The sequence below is a fragment of the Chlorocebus sabaeus genome, chromosome 5, assembly GCF_047675955.1.
Source record: "Chlorocebus sabaeus isolate Y175 chromosome 5, mChlSab1.0.hap1, whole genome shotgun sequence".
NCBI classification, from domain to species: domain Eukaryota; kingdom Metazoa; phylum Chordata; class Mammalia; order Primates; family Cercopithecidae; genus Chlorocebus; species Chlorocebus sabaeus.
Genome location: NC_132908.1, coordinates 21,257,736 through 21,282,737, shown reverse-complemented (window position 1 = coordinate 21,282,737; position 25,002 = coordinate 21,257,736). Strand labels below are relative to the sequence as shown.

The following is a 25,002-nucleotide window of genomic DNA, read 5'->3' as shown; positions in this document are numbered from 1 at the left end:
CCAGGCTAATTTTTGTATTTTTAGTAGAGATGGGGTTTTACCATGTTGGCCAGGCTGGTGTCAAACTCCTGGGCTTAGGCAATCCTTTCACCTCGGCCTCCCAAAGTGCTAGGATTACAGACATGAGCCACCTGGCCCAGCCCAGCTCTTGGTTTCTAAATACCATTCTTCAATTTAAAAAACCAGAGCTTGGGCGAAGCATGTTGGCTCTCTCCGAGCCAGGGGTTTGAGACCAGCTTGGACAACACAGGGAGACCCCACCTCTATAAAATAAAAAAAAATTAGTCAGGCTTGTGATTGTGCTCCTGCACTCCAGCATGGGCAACAGAATGAGACCCCATCTCACAAAAAAACAAACAAACAAAAAACAACAAAAAATAAACCCCAAAAACCAAACAGAGCTCTTTTAGAGAAATGGCTGATTCTAGGGCAGGAGTATCCTGTAGTGCCAGAAAGTAGGCAAAAGTTAAAAAAAACCCACGCAGGTGAGGACATATCAAAGGCATACAGGCGCCAACTGACAGAGTGGCCAAAGCTAGAAGAATTTAAGCAAGAGAATAGATAACATGGAACTGGATTACAACCTAAATCTATAGGAGTCCATACTGTGTCAATAAATGATGGAATAAATAAGTAAATGGAGGAGAAGAGACAAGTCTTCCTTTACAGAATTCCAAACAATATATATTCTTTTCTCTCGGAGGGGTGGAGTTCGGTGCTCCTTTCCCCCGGCCACTCTCTTCTCCTTCCCCTGAGCATAGTCTGAATTTGGTGACTCCTTTCCAAAGCACAGAGCAAAAGCCAGCACGGTGGCTCACATCTGCAATCCTAGCACTTTTGGAGGCTGAGGAAGAGGATCACTTGAGCCCAGGAGTTGGAGGCTGTGGTTTTTCTGTAAATCTAAAACTATTCATCAATAAAAAGTCTCTCTAGGCCAGGTGCGGTGCTCATGCCTGTAATCCCAGCACTTTGGGAGGCTATGGTGGCGGACGACCTGAGGCCAGAAGTTTGAGACAAGCCTGGCCAACGTGGTGAAACCCTGTCTCTACTAAAAATGCAAAAATTACGCCAGGCGCGGTGGCTCACGCCTGTAATCCCAGCACTTTGGAAGGCCGAGGCAGGTGGATCACAAGGTCAGGAGATCAAGACCATCCTGGCTAACACAGTGAAAACCCATCTCTAGTAAAAATACAAAAAATCAGCTGGGCGTGGTGGCAGGTGCCTGTAGTCCCAGCTACTCAGGAGACTGAGGCAGGAGAATGGCGTGAACCCGGGGGGTGGAGCTTGCAGTGAGCCGAGGTAGTGCCACAGCACTTCAGCCTGGGCGACAGAGTGAGACTCTGTCTCAAAAAAACAAAAACAAAAGCAAACAAAAAACAACAAAAAAAGCAAAAATTAGCCAGGTGTGGTGGTGCATGCCTGTCATCCCAGCTACTTGGGGGGCTGAGACACGATAATCACTTGAACCCAGGAGGCGGAGGTTGCAGTGAGTGGAGATCACGCCATTGTACTCCAGCCTGGGTGGCAAGAGCAAAACTCTGTCTCAAAAATAAATAAACAAACAAACAAAAAACCCAGTCTCTCTCTCTATATATTTTAGTCTCACTCTGTCACCCAGGCTGGAATATAGTGGTGTGATCTTGGTTCACTGCAGCCTCAAACTCCCAGGCTCAAGTGATCCTTCCCCCTCAGCCTCGGAGTAGCTGAGTCTACAGGTGTGTACCACCATGTCAGGCTAATTTTGTTATTTAAATTTTTTTTTTGTAGAGATGGGGGTCTCACTATGTTGCTCAGGTTGGCCTTAAACTCCTGGCCTCAAGTGATTCTCCCTCCCCGGCCTCCCAAAGTGCTGGGATTAAGCGAGCCACCGCACCTGGCCAAAAGCCTTTTTATTTATTTATTTATTTATTTATTTATTTATTTATTTATTTATGAATGATGGAGTCTCACTCTGTCTGCCAGGCTGGAGTGCAGTGGCACGATCTCGGCTCACTGCAACCTCTGCCTCCTGGGTTCAGCCTCTTACCTCAGCCTCCTGAGTAGCTGGGATTACAGGCATGAGCCACAGCTAATTTTTTGTATTTTTAGTAGAGATGGGGTTTCACCATGTTGGCCAGGCTGGTCTCGAACTCCTGACCTCAGGTGATCTACTTGCCTTGGCTTCCCAAAGTGCTGGGATTATAGGCGTGAGCCACCGCGCCCAACCCAAAAACCTTTTTTTAAAAAAGTGCTCCTATAATGTTTAGTACATGCCAGGCATTGCACTAGGTACTTTCCATACGTTAACTCATTTAATCCCCCAATAATGCTATGTGGTTATTTCACTGTCCCCACTTTCCAGATGAGGAAACTGAGGCACAGAAAGGCTAAGTAGCATACCCAGCCACATACTGAGCTGACATTCAAGTCCAGTCAGTTTGGTGTTGGGGTCCACATGCGGCTCGCATTTTCCAAATTCTGCAGCTGCTGCTTCTGGAGCGTTTGTCATGTTAGGAGCGGGACGGGATGCAGTCAGAGAGAGAGGGAGGAATCTAAGGCCACAGTGTCTGGGACCCAGCACCGGGAGGGCAGAGAGAGGCACCTTCCCATAGTTGTGTCCAAGGCTGACTCAGGAAGGTAGGTGACCAGTCAACTGTGGGAGTGAGGAAGAGCTCAGAGGGCGGTTGGCTGAGATCTCTATGCTAAGGTACCTGGGTGGTGCCTTTCACTGGGACCTGCCGAGGGCTGGGGAAACAGGCTTGGGAGAGGTGGGCAGGGAGGGAAGTGACGATCACCATTTCTGATGAGGCAATAAGAGTGACGTGGGGTGGGCCTGGCCTACACTGCTGGCTCTGCCACTCACCAACGGTGACTTCAGAGATGTTACTTAACCTCTCTGGGTAGGTTACAGCAACTATAAAATGAGAGGGAAGGCTGGGCACGGTGGCTCATGCCTGTAATCCCAGCATTTTGGGAGGCTGGGGTGGGAGGATTACTTGAGGCCAGGAGTTTAAGACCAGCCTGGGCAACTAGTGATACTCCGTCTCTTAAAAAAATAAAATAAGGGGAAAATAACAGTTCCTTTCTCATGGCTTTGTTGCCAGGGTTAAAGCAATTTTAACGTGCAGAGTGCTGAGAATAGTGCCTGACACATACAGGGATGAGAAAGGCCCAGTAAATGTTGGCATAATTATTGAATTTGCATTCCTTGTCAAATGTGTGTTTTTGTTTTCGTTGCTGTTTTTTAAGAGAGTCTCCCTCTGTCGCCCAGGCGGGAGTGCAGTGGCACAATCTCGGCTCACTGCAACCTCCGCCTTCCGGTTCAAGTGATTCTTGTGCCTTGGTCACCTGAGGAGGTGGGATTACAGGCACACGCCACCACACCTGGCTAATTTTTGCATATTTAGTAGAGATGGGGTTTTGCCTTGTTGTCCAGGCTGGTCTCGAACCCCTGGCCTCAAGTGATCCGCCCACTTCGGCCTCCCAAAGTGCTAGGATTACATGCATGAGCCACTGGGCCTGGCCTAAAATGTGGGTTATAAAGCTATTATAAAAATAGTAGTTGGGCTGGGCACAGAGGCTCACTCCTGTAATCCCAGCACTTTTGAGGCCGAGACAGGTGGATCACGAGGTCAGGAGATCGAGACCATCCTGGCTAACACAGTGAAATCCCGTCTCTACTAAAAATACAAAAAAATTAGCCGGGCATGGTGGTGGGTGCCTGTAGTCCCAGCTACTCGGGCAGCTGAGGCAGGAGAATGGCATGAACTTGGGAGGTGGAGCTTGCAGTGAGCCGAGATCGCACCACTGCACTCCAGCCTGGGTGACAGAGTGAGGCTCCGTCCCCCAAAAATAAAAATAAAAATAAAAATAAAATAGTTATAACTATTATTTATTGAGCCTAGCAGTAGGGTCAGTTACTCATGCATATTAATTCACTTAAGATTCAAAGTAACCCTGTGGGGTAGGTACTGTTCTCTCCCCTATTTTACAGAGGAGAGAAACCGAAGTACGGCAAGCTAAGAAATTTGTTCAAGGTCACACAGCTTGTAAGATGGAGCCAGGATTTGAGTCCGGGTGGTCTAACCCCAGACCCCACGCCTTGACCCCTTCACTACACTTATCCCCTACCCCTTGCCACGGCCACAAGGCAGAAGTTATGTGGCCGATAGTTGGGGGTTTTACTGGCCCATCAGCCATCTGTTTTCCCTGTTTCTACTAACAGTTCTTCAGCTTCCCTTGGGGAACCACCCGTCCCTCACCCTCAGCCCGTATGACCCAAATGGGGCTTCCTTTGGAGGGCTCCATGTTGACAACAGGCCAGCTATACCAAGCCCAGCCCAGCTACCCACAAGGTGGCCAGCACAGTTTTCGGGGCTGGGCTGTATGTGGAACACAGGCCCTTGAACACCAGGATCCCATTCGATGGGGAGGGAGTTGACAGCAGGTTCACTTTCCTGCCTCACTGTCACTCCTGGGCATGTTCTCACTGAGCAGATGGGCCATGCATTTGAAGCTGCAGTATTACAGCTCTCTTTCAGCTGAGTGGGTGACATGAATGGGCTCGTGGACGTTACGGTAGTCTGTTTGGTATCCCCAGCCTTATGGCAGGTGTGGTTGGCGGGTGTGCCCTGAGCAAAGGACCCTGGCCAAGAGAGTGAGGTTGAAACACAGACTGCGACCAGCTAGCCATGGGGTGGCCCTCAAGGAAGAGGGGGGCGCCATCAGTCAAATCTTCCACCTACGGGGACCACCTTTTGCTAATCTGTACAATGGAACATATGTGCTGCTCTGCCCTGCTTAGTGGCCTTGAATTATTTGACATCATGTGCAAGAACCCCGCCCATGTATGCCTGTGCATTTATTTTTTTCTTTTTGAGACAGAGTCTCGCTCTGCCGCCCAGGCTGAAGTGCAGTGGTGCAATCTCTGCTCACTACAACCTCCGCCAACGGGGTTGAAGTGATTCTCCTGCCTCAGTCTCCCAAGTAGCTGGGATTATAGATGTGCATCACCACTCCAGGTTAATTTTTGTATTTTTAGTAGAGACGGGTTTCGCCATGTTGGCCAGGCTGGTCTCGAACTCCTGACCTCAGGTGATCCACCCACCTTGGCCTCCCAAAGTGCTGGGCTTATAGGCGTGAGCCACATGTCCGGCTGTACCTGTGCATTTTGTGGCAACAGAGGCCCCAGAGCTTTCTGAAGATTCTCAGTAGAGATTCTGGAAGGTTCTGAGTTCAGAGAGCTGCCTGCAACCACAGTCCCTGGGAGGTGAGCCTGGAAGCCTGTCACGTATCCATAGCATTAAGATTCAGCTAAAAGCTCCTTTCCACAGAGGCCTGAAGTGTGAGCATTGGAGGCCCCAGGTCAAGGAGGATACCACTGAATCTCAGAAACAGGACTGGCTGAAACCCGGGGTGGGGCCGAGGTGGGTGTGGTATACCCCACACCTGGAGGCTGGGTCAGGAGGCCCACAAGGAGCTCTGAGGCCTCAGCAGTGCTCCTGTCCATGCTCAGGCCTCCTTCCCACGTGCTTCTGGAGCTCTCTGGAGGCTGTTAGGGGGGGATAGAATGGAGACGCCCACTTTCTGGTTGTCCTAGAGACTGGGACAACACCTGATGTTCAGGCCCAGGGGTGGTTTACCAGGAGCTGGGAGGCCGAGGAGGTAGGAATCTGTGGGTCAATTGCAAGAAGACCTAGACCTCCGGTTACCATTACCCTCATTCCGCCAGTCTCTCACATTAAAAGTCATTAGGGAAAAATAATATTTACAGGAAATACTTATATAACCTTGTTTTTTTTGTTTGTTTTTTTTTTGTTTGTTTGTTTTTGTTTTTTTTTTTTTGAGACAGTATCTCATTCTGTCACCCAGACTGGAGTGCAGCAGCATGATCATAGCTCACTGTAGCCTCGACCTCCTGGACTCAAGGATCCTCCCTCCTCAGCCTCCTGAGTAGTTGGGATTACAGGTGAGCACCACCACATCTGGCTGGTTTTTGATTTTTTGTAGAGATGGGGTCTCGCTATGTTGCCCAGGCTGTTCTTGAACTCCTGGCCTCAAGCGATCTTCCTGCCTTAGCCTCCCAAAGTGCTGGGATTCCAGACATGAGCCACCACGCCCGGCCTCATAGCCTTGTCCTAGGTGCTGCCATGAACCTACTCATTTACTCTTCTTATTGACTCTATGAAGAAGCTACGATTATTGTTCCTGCTTCAGAGATGAGAAAACTGAGGGCAACAGATGCCCGGGTGCCCACCCTGATCCCCTCACTGGGCTGGTGCACCTACCCCCAGCTGCTAGGAGTGAGGTCTGGGAGGTTAGGAGACCCCACGCCAACCTCTTGGAAATGACCCACAGCCCAAGCTGGTCTCATGTCACTGTAACACACGTCCATCCCAGCTCCGAACCCCATATACATAGATTCACACAAGTGGCCGCAACATTTATGCTCATGTGGACACACACACACACACACACCCCCACACACACAGCCAGTTACCAACTCACTGGGCATGCAGAAAGGCCGGTCCCCTCCTTCAAGGGAGGATGACTCTATGGTTCAGTTTATGCTCCAGATCCTCCTACAGATCAAGCTGAGCCTAGACTTGACCTGAGACCACATCCTTGCTTAACTTTCTCCTCCCTCCTTTGAAAATTTAATTTATTTTACTTTTTTCTAGAGGCGGGGTCTCACTGTATTACCCAGGCTGGTCTTGAACTCCTGCTCTCAAGTGATCCTCCCGTCTCCGCCTCACAAAGTGTTGGGATTACAGGGGTAAGCCACCCACTCACCACGCCTGGCCTTTCCTTTTTCTTTTTCTTTTTCTATTTTCTCCTTTTCCTACATGTTCCAAATCCTCCTTCCTTATCCCACTTTCCCTGCAGACATTTCCTAACACAATCCTCTCAATGCTTCCTGAACAATTCAGCGCATCCCTGCCTCAGGATCTGCCTTCAGGAAACCGGACCTAAAAGACACCGAGGCACAGGAAACTGTGCTGCAGCCAGCCAGTAAGTGGCCAGGCAGGATTTGAATGCTGGCAGGCCGTACTCCCAACCGTAACACGCCACTGCCTTTCGGAGCAGGGGCCTGGCCAGGTGGGCTTGGGGTGGCTCTCACCGGTAGTTGCAGGGCTCAGCTCCAAACAGGCAGGCCAGGATCATCTGCTCGCCGGGGTAGCTCATCTCCACCAGCTCCTGCTGCGGCACCTGTGCAAAGATGTTGGTGGCCTGCAGGCTGTACCACTCTGTCACTGCCTGGGTAGCGCTGGTGAAGTTCCGGAAGGTGCACTGGGTCCCGTTGAGGCTACACTGTGGAGGCCAAGAGGGGTTTTTGTGGGTGGCGTGGGAGCTGCTAGCAGGACCTCAGCCACTGCTTGAGGGCCCTAGCAGGGCAAGAGCTGTGCTTTGCCAGCCGTCTTTCTGGCTGCAGCTTGGTGGTGGGAAACGTGTTCATACTCATGCTCACACATACTCAAGGGCTGCCGCCTCATACACAGCTGCGTGCCAATCACAAGATCCCCTCATCAGGCTGGTGCACCCACCCCCAGCTGCTGAGAGTGAGGCCTGGGAGGTTAGGAGACCCCTCAGCAACCTCTTGGGAGTGACCCACAGTCAGTGACCAACTCATGGGCATGCACAGAGGCTGGTCCCCTCCTTCAAGGTAGGGTGACTCAGTGACTCAGTTTACAGCCACCAGCCTCACCTCACTGATACCATTATGCATGAGCAAAAACACACATGTGGTCATGTGTGCAGAGGCATGCACAGAAGACGTCCTCTCTCTGACCTCCACAGCCTCATGTCACTGTAACACATGTCCCTCCTAGCCCCAAACCCCATATACACAGATTCACACAAGTGGCTGCAACACTTATGCTCATGCGGACACACACACACAGTTCTGATTCCTTTTCCAGCCTCTGCCAGAGACTTTCAGATGCAGCTCCCCTGGAGGCCATGAAGACCAAGAAGAAACTCAACACACAGGAAACGGTGCCTCTCATCTGTCCTGGGAAAGACACAGATCCAGTCACCCTGAGTCCAACATGGGGTGCAGAGCACCCTTCCACCCAGTCACAGCCGGCTTCTCATGACATCTAAGTCATCGCACAGGCATGGGACAGACTTGGCCCTCAGACTCTGGCCTTGGCCACGAGGCTGCTGCTGGTTCTCCCTGCTGGAACCTGGGAGGCCCGATAGAGAAGCTTCCCCTGGCATTCTTACACCACCCTTCCCAACATGCCCGGCCAGCCCACTCCTGGGGGCCTCCCTGCCTCCCCTTGGGGAGGTAATGGCAGCCCTTAATCCTCACTCTGTTCCGGGCTCTGTTCCCAGTGTCTTACATCTATAATCCCATTGAAGCTTTGCAGCAATGCCAGGTGGTAAGTATCATTGTTATCCCCATCATCATGAAGAAATTGAGGCCCAGGAGGTTAAGGAAGGTGTGACCACAGCGGATCCCCCATGTGATGTTGGCTAGTTTGTGTGGAGAGGGGGGGACAAAGCAGTTGTGGAAGTCATAATGTCATGAGTGTGAACAGCAAGGCAGTGGCTCCCCCTCTGGGGAGTGTATGGTTCCCTCCTGGATCCCCATCCAAGACTGACCATCGGAATCACCAGGGAGCCTGTTGTCAATACAGATTCCTGGGCCTGGGCCCAGAACTGCTCACTCAGATTCTCCAGGAGCGGGGCCTCGGGATGTGCATTGTGACAGAGCTCCCATGGGATCCTGAGACACAGACAGGGGACCTTCTCCCCACTTCTAGGCTTAAGAACTAATGGCATCCCAGCTTCCCAGCACAGGGCAGTTGTTTCTTGGCATCTGACTGTACTGCACAACTGTGGGTTTTCACCTGCCCAATATTTATGCTCCTATCTTTTGATAACAAGACTTGGTTCCTCCCTCAGGGAACCACCCTCCCCCTCGCTCAGTCCATGTGGTCTCACAGAGGCTGACATCACTCCCAACTCCAGGGCACATGGCCCAGGACTGGCCAATCATGAGAGCCCCTGCTGTAGCCCACAGTGATTGGTTTAGGGGTGAGCATGTGACCTAATGAGTCTTCTCAGGACCTTTGCTGGGACAGTAGGGAAAGAGCTCTTTTTCTGGGATGACTGCTAAGCAAGGGCACTGAAGGGACCCTCCACATGGAGAGATCTTGCCTGAGATTGAAGTCGCCTGAGAGAAAAGTGGAACCAAGATGGAGAAAGATTCTTGATGACCTCATTAGAATACCTGGATCCAGCCTTGCCTGAATGCAGTATACCTCTGGACTTCTTAGTTATGTGAGCCAATGAATTGCCTGTTTTGCTTAAGCTAGTGTGAACTGGATCACTTATACCAAAAGAGTCTTGACTAACATGCCAACAATTTCTATTTTTAAAAAATCTCTGCTAACAAGCAAAACAGGCTCTGGCTTCCATCTTATCTTTCCCCTAGCAAGACTCAAATTATTACAGAAAAGAAACACCCACCAGCCTCAATGGGTGGGGCCCATTGCTTGACATGTGCCTAGGGACCACTTACTAGTCTCATGGCCATTTTGCACCCATGGGCATTACAGATCTTTTCTGATGCTGAGCTGTTTGTTAAGCCATTGTGGTTATCTCCAAAGAGATCGAGGACCACGGGGTGGTGGGGGTTCCGTTCATCAATAAGGACCAGGGGTGTGTGGTTCCAGATGGAGGAGTTCAGGGTCCTGGTGGCATTGGCATGGCTTAGCTCAGGAGCCAGGATTCTCTCCAGGACAGCTTCCATCAGCTCATCCAGGTCCTTCAGCAAATGCTTGACTTTGGAATACCTGGATAGGGAGAGGGCTGGTTAGGGGGAGGAATGAACATCTGTAAAGCAGAGCAACTGAAATCTAGGACCCACTCTGTAGCAGTCTGTTTTCACACTGCTATAAAGATACTACCTGAGACTGGGTAATTTATAAACAGAAGAGGTGTAATTGACTCACAGTTCCGCATGGCTGGAGAGAGGTCTCAGGAAACTTACAACTATGGCAGAAGGTGAAGAGGAAGCAAGGCACGTCTTACAGGGCAGCAGGATGGGGGTGGGGAGAGAGAGAGAGAGAGAGAGCATGCACAGGGGAGACTGCCACTTTAAAACCATCAGATTTTGTGAGAACTCACTCGCTATCACGAGGACGGCATGGGGAAGCCACCGCTATGATCTAATCACCCACACCAGGTCCCTCCCTCGACACATGGGGGTTACAATTCGATATGAGATTTGGGTGGAGACATTGAGCCAAACCATCTCACGCTGTTACTCCAGCATGGCTGCCACTATGTATGAGAACACCACCCCACCTAAACACCTACCTCTCCATCCACCCACCCACGCACTCATTCATTCACAACTTTTCATGAGCACCTACTATGTGCCAGGCACTGTGCAAGGCACAGACGGTACAGCAGCAAACAAGAGGGACCTGGTCTCTTTCCTCATGAAATTCACATTCAAGTGAGGAAGAACTGTAACGGCTCATGGTTATTGATAGCTTACCCTGTGCCAGGTGCTAGATGCTTTCCAGGTCTTATTCACTATCTGCCACAAGTCTGTTACCGTCCCCATATATAGATCAGGAAACTGAGGCTCCAGGAATTGGTGTGATTCTGCAAGCTCACTCCACTGATAAAGGGCAGAGCTGAACTTAGAATCCGGGGTTGCTGGGCTCCAGTGGGTATGTTTACGGGGGTTCTGAGATCTCCCTCCCAGGAGGGAGCAACTTTGGGAACAGGAACCCGTTTCAGGAGAGAGAAAATGGATGGGACTGTGAGGCTGGCTCCAATGTCTTCCCTCAGCCCTCTGGAGCTCCCATGTTGGACATGGTGGCCAGTGAGAGATGGATCTATCAAGGAGTATCTCTGCCAGGCCCCATGGGGACCCAAGCCCTGCACCCCAGTCACTTCATATCCAATTTCCCAAGACCCTGCCTCAGAGTGGGGCATTGAGGCCACAAGTGCCAACTCTGGCTGGAGGACTTCCTACAGGAACATTAAATGCTGGACAGAGGCCAAGGTCCTGGTACAAAGGTATACAGCAGCTGGAGCTAACATTGGCCTTCTATGCCAGTTCCCTGACCATTAAATCTGTGTACACAGGAAGAGGAGGATCGGGAAGGGCGGCGTCTGTGCAGGCGGCGGTGTTATTACAGCCCAGATGTCCACAGCTGCTGGGAAGCTTGGTGGGTCACTCTGTGGGCTCCAGGTTTGAATCCTGGCATGCCACTTAATATCTTGGGCAACTTAACCTCCCCGAGGCTCCGTTCTCTCATCTACAAAACAGGGGGATATAAATAAGTACTCCAGAGAATCGTTGGGAAGATTCAGTGAGGTGCTGCTTGTAAAGTGCATGGATCAGGGCCCAGATGGAGTGCTGTTGTTCCTATTATTATTAAAGGTTCTCTTGAGCAGTTCTAAGAAACCACCAAGGCAGGGAGAACCCCATTAATAGAAAGAAGGGACTTTCTGATAATTGGGAAAGTAATCACTCCCTCCCCCTCTCCCCTCCCTCCCTCCCTCCTTCCCTCCCTCCCTCCCTCCCTTCCTTCCTTCCTTCCTTCCTTCCTTCTGGGTCTTGCTCTGTTGCCTAGGCTGGAGTGCAGTGGTGAGAGCTCGGCTGACTGCAACTTCCACCTCCCAAGTTCAAGTGATTTTCTTGACTCAGCCTCCTGAGTAGCTAGGATTACAGGGGTGTGCCACCACGCCCAGCTAACTTTTGTATTTTTAGTAGAGATGGAGTTTCACCATGTTGGTCAGGCTGGTCTCGAACTCCTGACCTCAGGTGATCCACCCGCCTTGGCCTCCCAAAATGCTAGGATTGTAGGCATGAGCCATTGTGCTGGGTCAGGACTCTCTTTTGGATAAAAATGTTTTCTGTGACTCAGCCCTTCTTTCAGTTCCTTGAATGCACCAAACTTCTCACCAGCTGCACCTGCTGTGTCCACCACCGGGGGCACTCTCTTCGCTCTACCTGGCCAACTTCTACTCATTCCTTAGGGCACTTTGTTTTGTTTTTGTTTGTTTGTTTGTTTGTTTTTGGACTGACTCCTTGTCGCTCCACAACCCTGACTAGGTTGGGTCTCCTCATGTGTCCCCTTCACAGGCCTTGCTATCAAGCGGAGGACTGGCAACCTGGAAGAATGGTTAAAAAGTAGCAGCTCTGGGATCACGTCTGACCTGGGTTCAAATCCCACAGTCGCCCACTGTGTGTCTCCAGGCAAGCTCACTTCTCTGAACCTCCATCTCCTCACCTGTAAACTGGGGCTGCGACAGGAGTTCCCAATCCTAGGGTGCTTGTGTGGATTAGAATGACACCAGTGCCTGGCATATCATAACCATTTGTTGAAGAGTTGTTTTATTTATTTATTTATTTTAATTTTTGAGACAGGGTCTCGTTCTGTTGCCCAGGCTGGAGTGCAGTGATGTGATCTCAGCTCAATATAACCTCTGCCTCTCAGAGTCAAGCAATTCTTGTGCCTCAGCCTCCTAAATGGCTCAGATTACAGTAATTTTAGTAGAGATGAGGTTTCACCATGTTGGCCAGACTGGTCTCGAACTCCTGACCTCAAGTGATCTGCCCACCTCGTTCTCTCAAAGTGCTAGGATTACAGGTGTGACCCATGGTGCCCAGCCGAGTTGTTTTATTTTTTATCATCATAATGATAATGAATTCGATATTTGTGAGGACAACTCTGTGGGGCCTGTTTTCTCTGGCAGGCTGTGAAGAGGACAAGGACTCTGTTTTGTTCACTGCTGTATTTGTGTTGCCTAGAACAGTGCCTGGCATGTAGTAGGTGCTCCATAAACACATGCGGAATCGATAAATAGGCACTGGCCTGCCTGACCAGAGGGTGCCCAAGGTTCTCTCTAAGCCTAGGAAACTTATGATTTTTTATTTTTAAGAGATAGGATCTGGCTCTGTTACCCAGGTTGGAGTGCAGTGGCATGTTCTTTTTATTTTTAATTAATTATTTTTTATTAGCCTTGACTTGAAACTCAAGTGGGGCCTTCTCAGCCCACTGCACCCTCGAGCTCTTGGGCTCAAGCAATTCTCCCACCTCTGCTTCCTAAGCAACTGAGACCACAGGCATATGCCACCATGTCTGGCTAATTAAAAAAAAAATTATTTTTTTTTTAGAAGTGGGATGTTGCTATGTTGCCCAGGCTATTCTCCAATTCCTGGCCTCAAGGGATCCTTCTGTCTTGGCCTCTCAAAGTGTTGTCATTACAGACCACTGCACCTGGCCAAAAGTTTACGAAGTTTGAATCTTAGTTGCTGCAAAAGGATGAAAGCAAATGGAAAGACAGAGAGGAGGAGAAAGAGAATGAAGAAAGAAAGAAAAGGAAAAAAGAATAAGGAAGAGAAATGAAAGAAGGAAAAGTAATAAAGAGAGAAAGGAAGGAAGAAAGGGGAGAAAGAAAGAGAGGGAGAGAAAGGAGAAGAAAGGAAAGGAAGGAAAGGAAAAGTGGAAGGGAACAAAAGAGAGAAAGGGAACTGCCCGTCTGCTGAGGCCAGCTGTGCGCTCAGGGGCCACCTACTTGAAGGGGCTAGCATTGCAGATGGTGACGGCGGGGAAGTCCATGGTCTTGAAGCCTACGGAGAGGGAGACGCTGACCTCCCAGCTCAAGTAGGTCCTGATGAAGATGCCCCACTGCCAGCAGACGAGAGCAGTGAAGAGCAGGGTGAGCAGGAACCACACGGCTTTCTTCTTGGGCCCCTCGCAGATGATACGCTTGGGGCCGTGGGTGTTGGTGTTATCGCAGTACCACACCAGCAGCTCCTTGTACGTGTAGCCGGGGCCCTTCTGCAGCCGGTGCAGGCACTTCAGCAGGTACTTCTTCATGTGCATGGTGGCACCTGCAGAGAGGCATGGGGACGCACATCAGTTGGGACACCAGCCTTGCCTGCGATGATGTCCCAGTCACGTCCAGGAACTGGGCGGCGGCACATCCCCGTTCTTCCTCCCTCTTTACCTTCCTCCCTCCCTCCCTTTTTACCTTCTTTGCTTCCTTCCTTTGGCTGTCCATCATCAATCCATCCATCTAATCAATCAAAATGCATTTATTGAATGCCTACTATATGCCAGGCACTCAAATGGTCCTTCTGGACTCAATGAGCAAAATGGACAAGGTTTTTTGCCCTTTGGGAGTTCATAACCTAGTGAGCAAGTGACTTAAACTCTCAACTCAGGTTCTCTGTGCATAAAATGTGGTAGAGCAAGTCCTCACACGGCATCGTTTTGTTCAATGCTTCATTGCAACGTTGATGAAAAAGAAAGTAGACTCCCAGCCAGGGCCACGGTCTATATGGAGTGTACATGTCCTCCCCATGATGTGGCTGCATGGTGCCAGGTGAGTGAGCGTGACTGTGTGTGAGTGCTCTGCAGTGGAACGTGTCCTGTCTAGGATGGGTTCCCACCTGAGCTGCAGAGATAGGCTCTGGCCACTATGACCTTGAACTAAGTGGGTAAATAATGATCTTGGTTTTACTAATCTTTCTTTTTCTTTTTTGAGAAAGGGTCTCACACTCTTACCCAGGCTGGAGTGCAGTGGTGCAATCATGGCTCACTGCAATCTCTACCTCTTAGGCTCAAGTGATCCTCCCACCTCAGACTCCTAAGTAGCTGGGATTACAGGCATGCACCACCATACCGGTGAAGTTTTTGTTTGTTTGTTTGTTTGTTTTTAAAGACAGAGTCTGGCTCTGTCACCAGGCTGGAGTGATCTCGGCTCACTGCAACCTCTGCCTCCCTGGTTCAAGCGATTCTTCTGCCTCAGCCTCCCGAGTAGCTGGGACTATAGACACGTGTCACCATGCCCAGCTAATTTTTGTATTTTTAGTACACCATGTTGGCCAGGATGGTGTCAATCTCTTGACCTCATGATCTGCCCGCCTCGGCCTCCCAAAGTGCTGGGATTTTGGGCGTGAGCCACCGTGCTGGGCTGAATTTTTGTATTTTTAGTAGAGTCGGGTTTCATAATGTTGCCCAAGCTGGTCTCAAACTCCTGAGCTCAAGTGATCCCCCTACCTCAGCATTCCAAAGTGCTGGCATTACAGGCGTGAACCTCCGCACCCAGTCTTAATCTTTCTTAAATGTATGTATAACTCATATTTATTTCAATGTTTAATATTAGAAGCATTTTAGTCTTTACTTAGAAATTTGGTGACTTTTTTTGTGACCAGAAATAGGCCTAGGAGCTTAACTCTTGTTGATATCAATTAGACTATGGTGGCATTGATTTCACTATACATCGTTTCACCTAGAGTTGCAGTTCCCAAGAACATATCAACCATGTTAAGTGAAGACTTACTGTAATACTTACATCTAACTTACAGGATTGCTGAGAGGGTGAAATTCGGGGATGAACAAAAAGTGCTATGTACTGAGTCTAGCACAGACCAAGTCCTCAGTATACCAGTTTCCATGGTCACTAGCTGTCAGTGGGTAAGACAGATGTTAAGCAAAGAATCCATCAAAAATGCAGAGCTATGAAACATAACAGGAAAGACTGGGACCCCATGCCCTGAGATGCTAGAGGCATTAAAGGGTGGTGGTTTAGAAAAAGGATTCTGTAACCAAATTTTCTGGTTTGTTTGTTTGTTTGAGACAGGGTCTCACTCTATCACCCAGGCTGGAGTGCAGCGGCATGATCATGGCTCACTGCAACCTCGAACTCCTGGCAAATGTCTGGCTTTGACTCTCAGCACTGCTGCTTTCTAGCTGTGTGACTTTGAGCAAATCTCCTTCTCAGTCTTTCAGTTTCCTCATCCATAAAATGGGGATAATCACAGCTTCCGCCCGACAATGGTGTCATGGAGGCTGGCTGCATGGAAATATGGAGAGGGCGGATTCATGCCTGGCACCTGTCAGCGATTTTTATTAGAAAATGCAGGCCTGACCAGGTCTGAGAGTCCTTGGAGAAAGAAAGAAAAAAGAAAAAAAAGGGTGTTCTATGGATATAAATTAGAATGGGGTGAGGTTGTGTCCAGAGCATTGAGGTTGGAGGGTATGGGTCATGAGGAGGAATGCCAGAGCTTTCTGAGACTCTGTTTCCCATAGGCATGAGGGGGTAGGATTCTTGTGAAGACCACCAGGTACTTGTTACAGCACATGGGGTTTCTAAGGACATTCCTGCTTCCCCCTCCTTTCTCTCTGGACACAGAGCAGGAATCTGCAGCAGGAGCATCCCAGCTGTATTCCTGGAGCCCCAGTTGTATTTGATCTTCAAGGTCCAGACCAAAGGCCACCTCCTCCATGAAGCTCTCCTGACTCCAGGCTGGACCCTCGCCCTGTTCTGAAAGCCTTTCCCTTCTGGGGGCACCATGCTGGGCAGTGTGGTTCCTATGTGCCCAGCATCCTCTTCCCTTTGCTCTGATGTTTCAGGTGACGGTATCTCGCTGTCCCCTTCATCTCAGTTGGTGTGAGTTGCCAGGCTGATCTCTCCTCTTAGCTCTGGGAGATGTGCATATGACCCAGACTGGAACATTAGGACTCAATTCTATCAGTTTATATTGGAATAACTAAAGGAGAGACCTCATTTTTAACTAAGCCTACTAAGCTGAGATGGAGAGAAAATTTCTGACATCACCATTTGAACACCTGGATCCAGCCATGCCTGAAATCATTCATTCCTGGCCTTATCAGATAGGGGAACCAACACATTTTCTTTCTTACTTATGCATATTCAAATTGGATGCCTGACATTTGCACCTATAAGCAGCTTCACAGTAAAATAAATTGACCCTCGTTTTATCCTGTGTTCTAGTTTCTTGTGCCTGTGGCTTCTCCCAGGAGATCGAAAGTCCCCTGAGGGTAGCAGCTCTATATCCCTGACAAGGCCCAGCACGGTGCCTGGCACTCCACCGAATATCCAGATGTAGAAAATAGAGATGTTAAATCTGCCCAAGCATGTTCACTCCTGATCCAATTATCTGACACAGTAACATCTCTCACTTTCCTTCCCCAAAAGGGGTCTTGGCCAAAGCATGAAGTGCTTTCTTCTCCAACTCTGCTTTCTTCTCCAACTCTTTTCTCTCTCTCGCTCTCTCTCTCTCTCTCTCTCTCTCTCTCTCTGTCTCCTCCCTCTCCTCTCTCGACAGGCTCTTGGTGTCACCCAGGCTGAAATGCAGTGGCATGATCTTGACTCCCTGCAACCTCCACCTCCTGGGCTCAGGTGATCCTCCCACCTTAGCCACCTGAATAGCTGACACTACATGCGCATGGCACCATGCCCAGCTAATTTTTGCATTTTCAGTAGAGCCAAGGTTTCGCCACGTTGCCCAGACTGGTCTCGAACTCCTGGGCTCAAACGATCCACCCGCCTCGGCTTCCCAAACTGCTTAGATTACAGGTACATGTGAGCTACTGTGCCCCACCTCCAATTCTATTCTGATAGGAATCAAACTCTATGTGCCTGCGCAGGCCATCATGGCTTTAAGAGGATGTTCACAGACAAACCCCACTCCCAACTTTCCCCAGAAGGTCTATTCCCTGCTCTGAAATAATAAAGTAGTAATAGTTATTATAATAACAACTACAAGAGCAACATCAAAGTACTAAATGTTTGCCATGACCCAGGCATGTGTAAAGAACCAGGGCTTCGTCTGCCTTGTATAGTCTAACACCCTAAAGCCACATAGGTGAACATCACATTAGGTTCTGACAGGTAGTCGTAGAAGAAATAAGGGCCTCTAGAATGTTTATCTTTTTCTATTCTCATGTAATTATTCTGATTTAGTCAAGGAGAAAGTCTTGGGTCCAGAATTGGTGGGTTCTTGGTCTCGCTGACTTCAAGAACGAAGACACTCGCGGCAAGTATTACAGCTCTTAAAGTTGGTGTGTTGGGAGTTTGTTCCTTCAGATGTTCAGATGTGTCCGCAGTTTCTTCTTTCTGGTGGGTTTGTGGTCTCACTGACTTCAGGAGTGAAGCTGCAAACCTTCGTGGTGAGTGTTACAGCTCATAAAGTCTGGGTGTTAATCCAAAGAGTAAACAGTGGCAAGATTTTATGGCAAAGAGTGAAAACACAACATATGTGGAAAGTAATCCCAGCGTGTTGCCTCTGTCTCTGGCCGCTTTATTCCCTTATCTGACCCCACCCACATCCGGCTGATTGGTCCACTTTACAGAGAACTGATTGGTCTATTTTACAGAGAACTGATTGGTCCATTTTGACAGGGTGCTGACTGGTGTGTTTACAATCCCTGAGCTAGACACGGAGTGCTGATTGGTGCATTTACAATCCTTTAGCTAGACACAGAGTTCTAGACAGAAGAGTTCTCCAAGTCCCCACTAGATTAGCTAGATACAGAGTACTGATTGGCGTATTTACAAACCTTGAGCTAGACACAGGGTGCTGATTGGTGTATTTACAATCCCTTAGCTAGACATAAAGGTTCTCCAAGTCCCCACTAGACCCAGGAGCCCAGCTGGCTTCACCTGGTGGATCCCGCAACAGGGCCACAGGTGGAGCTGTCTGACAGTCCAGTGCCATGCGTCCACACTCCTCAGCCCTTGGGTGGTTGAGCAGGTGCCATGGAGCAGGGGGCCATGCTCATCGGGGAAGCTTGGGCCTCACAGCAGCCCATGGCACAGGGGAGAGGCTCAGGCATGGCAGGCTGCGGGTCCCGAGCCCTGCCCCATGGGGAGGCAGCTGAGGCCAGGCGAGAATTTGAGCGTAGCGCCTGTGGGCCAGCACTGCTGGGGGACCCAGTGCACCCTCTGCAGCTGCTGGCCTGGGTGCTAAGCCCCTCACCGGCTGGCTACTCCGAGTGAGGGGCCCACCAAGCCCACGCCTACCCGGAACTCGCACTGGCGTCCACAGGCACCTCTCCCTCCACACCTCCCTGCAAGTAGAGGGGGCTGGATCTGGCCTAGGCCAGCCTAGATAGGGGCTCCCACAGTGCAGCAGCGGGCTGAAGAGCCCCTCAAGCATGGCCAGAGTGGGTGCCGAGGCCGAGGAGGTGCTGAGAGTGAGGGCCGCCAACACGTTGTCACCTCTCAGTCTCAGGTTGGTACCAACAGGTCCTAACACCTCTCCAACCCTTCTAATCTCCAGGTTTAACAATGAGGCCTCAGGCTCAGACAACAGTATCTAGTTAGAATGGGCAACACTCTGTTTTCACAGAATGTTTCACATAAGTAATGTTTTACATAAGTAAAATGTTTTACATAATGTTTTACATAAGTAAAATGTTTTACATAAGTTTTACATATGTAATGTTTTACATAAGTAAAACGTTTTACATATGTAATGTTTTACATATGTAAAACGTTTTACAAATGTAATGTTTTACATAAGTAAAACGTTTTACAAATGTAATGTTTTACATATGTAATGTTTTACATAAGTAAAATGTTTTACTTATTTTTAAGAGCCACCTTCTACTTATGGCAAGAGGCACTGACTTTTGCTTTCTGTTCATAAATGCGCTTAAGTAAAAAAAGGAAGATTGATTTAAAGAAAAATGTTTAAACAGTATTATCTGTAGCAAAAGTTGTTACAACGGTAGGCAAATAGCAGAAGTGTGTTGAGTATTGGCTGAGTGTCAAACTAGTCTGGCCCCTTGGGTCATTAGCCAAATAAAAGTAAGTGCTGCAAACAACTTTATGATGTTCTGGTCAGATTTCACCCTCAAGGTGATAGATGGTCTGTGTTTGGAATGTATACACCGTTTATGGAGAAGGGATTGAATCAGCGTACAGCTTAACCCAATCCAAGCAAGTCAAGTAGAGACTGAGTCCATGTGTGCATGCAGAAAGAGACACACCAGTTGTCATGCTTCAGTGTCACAGGTTGCTGACTATACATTGGCCCTGAACTCATGGCAAATGTTCCTGGTAGTAAATGCAAAAACAATAAATGTGGGAAACTATTTCAGTTTTCTTTCTTTCTTTTTTTTTTTTTTTGAGACGGAGTTTTGCTCTTGTTGCCCAGGCTGCAGTGCAATGGTGCGATCTCGGCCTACTGCCACCTTCATCTCCTGGATTCAAGCAATTCTCCTGCTTCAGCCTCCTGAGTAGCTAGGGTTACAGGCACGCGCCACCATGCCCAGCTAATTTTGTATTATTAGTAGAGACGGGATTTCTCCATGTTGGTCAGGCTGGTCTCAAACTCCCAACCTCAGGAGATCTGCCCGCCTCAGCCTCCCAAAGTGCTGGGATTACAGGCGTGAGCCACTGCATCCGGCCCTGTTTCGGTTTTCTTATGAGACAAAACATCTGCTCACTCTCAGGGGCAATTTTTTTCCTGAGATTGGCTCATATAGCCCAGAGTCCTTGTGATAATTGAGAGCGCAGCCCTGTGTGTGCCTCTACTTACTGTTTTGACAAAAGACACATAAATGCTATTCATATGTCCAATTCTTAACATCCCCCTTCTGAATAAGAGGTTGCAAAAGGCTGACTCATCAGCTGTATGGGGTGTGCAAAACTTCTTTGTGGTTCTTAGCACAGTATTGCTTTTTTTGGTTTGTTTGGTTTTTTTTGAGACAGAGTCTTGCTCTGTTGTCCAGGCTGGAGTGCAGTGGCATGATCTTAGCTCACTGCAACTTCTTTCTCCTGGGTTCAAGTGATTCTCTTGCCTCAGGCTCCCCAGTGGCTGGCATTACAAGTGTGTGCCACCATGCCCAGCTAATTTTTGTGTTTTCAGTAGAGACGGGGTTTCACCATGTTGACCAGGCTGGTCTCCAACTCCTGACCTCTAGTGATCCGCCCACCTTAGCCCCCCAAAATGCTGTTACAGGCGTGAGCCACCGTGCCTGGCCCAGTATTGCTTTTTGTTTGCTCAGGCTGGAGTGCTGTGGCAAGATGATAGTTCACTGCAGCCTTGACCTCCCGCACTCAAGTGATCCTCCCACCTTAGCCTGCTGAGTAACTGGGACCACAGGTGCACACCACCATGCCTAACTAATTTATTTTATTTTTTGTCAAAACCAGGATGGTGGGGGTGGGGGAGGGGTGGTCTCACTATGTTGTCCAGGCTGGTCTCAAACTTCTGGGCTCAAGCAATCCTCCTGCCTCGGCCTCCCAAAGTGTTGGGATTACAGGTGTGAGCCACCATGCCCAGCACAATTCCTCCTTTTAATTAACAGTTTCAGTGAGATATAGTTCACATGTCATATAATCCATCCATTTAAAGTGTAGAATTCACTGGATTTCAGTATATTCACATTGTTCAACTATCATCACAATCAATTTTAAAACATCTTTATTTCCCCTAAAGAAAACTCCATGCCCATTAGGAGTTATTTCTCATTCCTCTCTCCACCCTCCTCCTCCCCATCAGAAACCACTTATGTATTCTCTTTCTCTCTAGATTTGCCTATTTTGGATGCTTCATATAGGCTTTTCCATCCTGTGGCTCACAGGCCACAGGCAGCCCGGGATGGCTTTGTATGTGGCCCAACACAAATTCATAAACTTTCTTAAAACACTATGAGATTTTTTTTTTTTTCTTAGCTCATCAGCTATTGTTAGTGTTAGTCTACTTTATGAGTGGCCCAAGACAATTCTTCTTCTTCCAATGTGGTCCAGGGAAGCCAAAAGATTGGACACTCCTAATAAAAGCAGAATTGCAGACTGGGCACAGCGGCTCATGCCTGTAATTCCAGCCATTTGGGAGGGTGAGGTGGGCAGGTCGCTTGAGGTCAAGAGTTCAAGGCCAGCCTGGCCAACATAGTGAAACCCTGTCTCTACTAAAAATACAAAATTAGCTGGGCGTGGTGGTGCGTGCCTGTAATCCCTGCTACTTGGGAGGCTGAGGCCGGAGAATTGCTTGATGTCGAGAGGTAGAGTTTGCAGTGAGCAGAGATCGTGCCACTGAACTCCAGCCTGGGTGAGAAGAGTGAAACTCAGTCTCGACAAACAAACAAAAAATGGAATTTCACAATATGCGGTCTTTTCTGACTGGCTTCTTTTACTTAGTGTGTTTTCAAGGTATGTTGCAGCATGTATTAGTGCTTCATTTCTTTCTATTGCTAAATAATATCCCATATTATGTTGAGACTACATTTTATTTATCCATTCATCAGTTGATGGATAGTTTGGTTGTTTTTACTTTTTGGCTGTTATGATAATACTGCTGTGAATGATCATGTATAAGTTTTGTGTAGAAATAGGTTTCATTTCTCTTGGGTATATACCTAGAAGTGGTCTCGAACTCCTGACCTGGGTCCGATGGTAATTCTGTGTTTAACGTTTTGAGGAATTGCAAGACTGTTTTCCAAAATGGCTGCACTACTTAACCATTTCACCCATTGTATAAGGGTTCTAATTTCTCCATATCCTCTCCAAAACTTATTATCCATTTTAAAAAAATTATTACAGCTACCTTAGTGGGGTGTAAAGTGATATCTTATGTTGGTTTCAATTTGCATTTTCCTGATAGCTAATGATGTTGAACATCGTCTCATAGGCTTATATATTGGCCATTAGATCCATTATATGGCCACTATATCTTCTTTGGAGAAATGTTTATTCAGATCCTTCACCATTTTTTAACTGGGCTATTTATCTTTTTACTACTAAGTTGCAAGAGTTATTTATATATTCTGTACACAAGTCCCTTATCAGGCGGGACTTGCAAACATTTTCTTTCCTTCTCCCTGTGTGGTCTTTTTATTTTCTTGATGGTGTCCTTTGAAGAACAAAAGTTTTTACGTTTGATGACGCCAAATTTGTCTATATTTCTTTTGTGTGTGTGTGCGCTTTGGTTTCATATCTAAGACTCTATTGCCTAATCCAAGGTCCTGAAGATTTGTTTCTATGTTTTACTCTAAGGACTTTATAGTTCCAGCTCTATATTTAGGTCTTTGATTAATTTTGAATTAATTTATGTATGTAGTGTGAGATAGGAATCCAACTTCATTGTTTTTCATGTAGATATCCAATTGTCCCAGCGCCCAGACTATTCTTTCTCCCATTTAATTGTCTTGGCACCTTGTCTGATTTTTAAGCATTTCAATGAAAAGAAAGTTGAAATAAATGGAGAGCTATACCATGCTCATGGATTAGAAGACTCAATATTGTTAAGATGTCAGTTAACCTCTAGAGTCAACTCACTCCTAATCTCTAGAGTCTACTCAATTTCAACCAAAATCCCAGTAGAATTTTTGTTGAAATTGACAAACTGATTCTAAAATTTATGTGGAAAAGCAAAAGAGCTAAAACAGCAAAAACAAAACAGAATCAGACACACATGCATGTGTACACGTGCACACACATACACATGTCAAAACAAAATTTTTAAAAACTTAACGAAGAATAAAAACAAGTTGAAAGACATTTGTATGTGATATCAATACTTACTGTAAGTTGCATTTATCAGGACAGTGTGGTATTGGTGTAATGATAGATTTACTGATCATTGGATTAGGGAGCTCTGATAGACCTACACATTTGCCAAGGTAATTCAATGAAGAAAGTGTAGTCTTGGCTGGGCATGGTGGCTCACACCTGTACTTCCAGTTCTTTGTGCCAACAAAGTACTGGGATCACTTGAGCCCAGGAGTTTGAGACCAGCCTGGGCAACACAGTGAGAACCTGTCTCTATTTAAAAGAAAGATTAAAACGTAAAAAAAAAAAAAAAAAAGTGTAATTTTTTTCAACAAAAAATGCTTAAACAAATAGTTGTCCATATTTTTTTGAAGGGAATCTTAACTCCTACCCCACACTATATGCAAAAACTAACTTCAAATGGTTCATAGACCTAATAAACTATAAAACACCCAGAAGAAAGCATAGAAGAAAATCTGTGGAACCTTAGGATATGCAAAGATCTTCAGATAGGACACTAAAATCATGTATCATAAAAAACTTATAAGTTGTGCTTTATTAGAATTAAAATCTGCTTTTCAAAAGACATGGTTGAGAGAACGAGACAGCAAGCTCCTGGGAGAAAATACTTGAAATACATATATCTGACAAAGAATTTCTATGCGGGATATATAAAGAACTCTTACAACTAAATAATAAGACAAACAGTTCAGCAAAAAGATGGGCCAATGATTTGAATAGACAACATAAAAGAGGAAATATGAATGGCCCATAAGCACACGAAAAAATGCTCACCATCATTAGTCACTGGAGAAATGCGGATCAAAACCACGATGAGATATCACTTCACACCCACTACAAGGACTGATAGTATCTAGTGTTGGTGAGGATATGTAGCAACTGGAATTCTCCTACACAGCTGGTTGGAATGCAAAATGGTACAGTCACTTTGGAAGGCAGTTTGATATAGTTTCTTATAAAGTTGCCAGACGCGGTGGCTCACACCTGTAATCCCAGAACTTTGGGAGGTCAAGGTGGGTGGATCACTTGACGTCAGGAGTTTGAGACCCTGTGGCCAACATGATGAAACCCTGTCTCTACTAAAATACAAAAAAAATTAGCTGAGAGTGGTGCCGCATGCCTGTAATCCCAGCTAGTTGGGAGGCTGAGACAGGAGAATCGCTTGAACCAGGAGGTGGAGGTTGCAGTGAGCCGAGATTGTGCCATTGAACTCCAGCCTGGGTGACAGAGTGAGACTCCATCTCAGAATAATAATAATAATAATAATAATAATAATAATAATAATAAAGTTAAGGAGGCCAGGTGCAGTGACTCATGCCTGTAATCCCAGCACTTTCAGAGGCCAAGCCAGGAGGATTGCTTGAACCCGGGAGTTTGAGGCCAGCCTTGGTAACATAGTAAGACCCTATCTCTATATTAAAAAATAAAAGTTAAATGGACACTTATCATATGACCCAGCAATTCCACTTTTACTTATCCAGGAGAAAAACATATGTTCACACACAGACTTGTACATATATGTTCACTTATTCATAATAGCCCCCACCTAAAAGCAATCCACACGTCCACAAACAGGGGAAGAAATAAATTACAGCATATCCATAATGGGATTCTATTCAACAATAAAAGGGAACCAACTACTGATACATAAAACATGGACGTATATAAAAAATATGTTGAGTAAAAAGCTAAACACATAAGAATACATACTACAGA

At 47.4% G+C, this 25,002-nt stretch overlaps 1 protein-coding gene across 1 annotated transcript in view; it reads right to left on the bottom strand.

The window, feature by feature from the left end:
- SCNN1B (sodium channel epithelial 1 subunit beta) overlaps window positions 1-25,002 on the bottom strand; it is an 87,230-nt gene that overhangs the window by 21,077 nt on the left and 41,151 nt on the right. The window contains exons 2-4 of the mRNA XM_007987867.3: window positions 13,531-13,849; window positions 9,509-9,782; window positions 7,100-7,290 (exon numbers count right to left, since the gene is read on the bottom strand). Of these exons, the coding sequence (XP_007986058.3) occupies window positions 7,100-7,290; window positions 9,509-9,782; window positions 13,531-13,841 (776 nt within the window). The 5' untranslated portion in view covers window positions 13,842-13,849. The remainder of the gene's footprint in view (window positions 1-7,099; window positions 7,291-9,508; window positions 9,783-13,530; window positions 13,850-25,002) is intronic.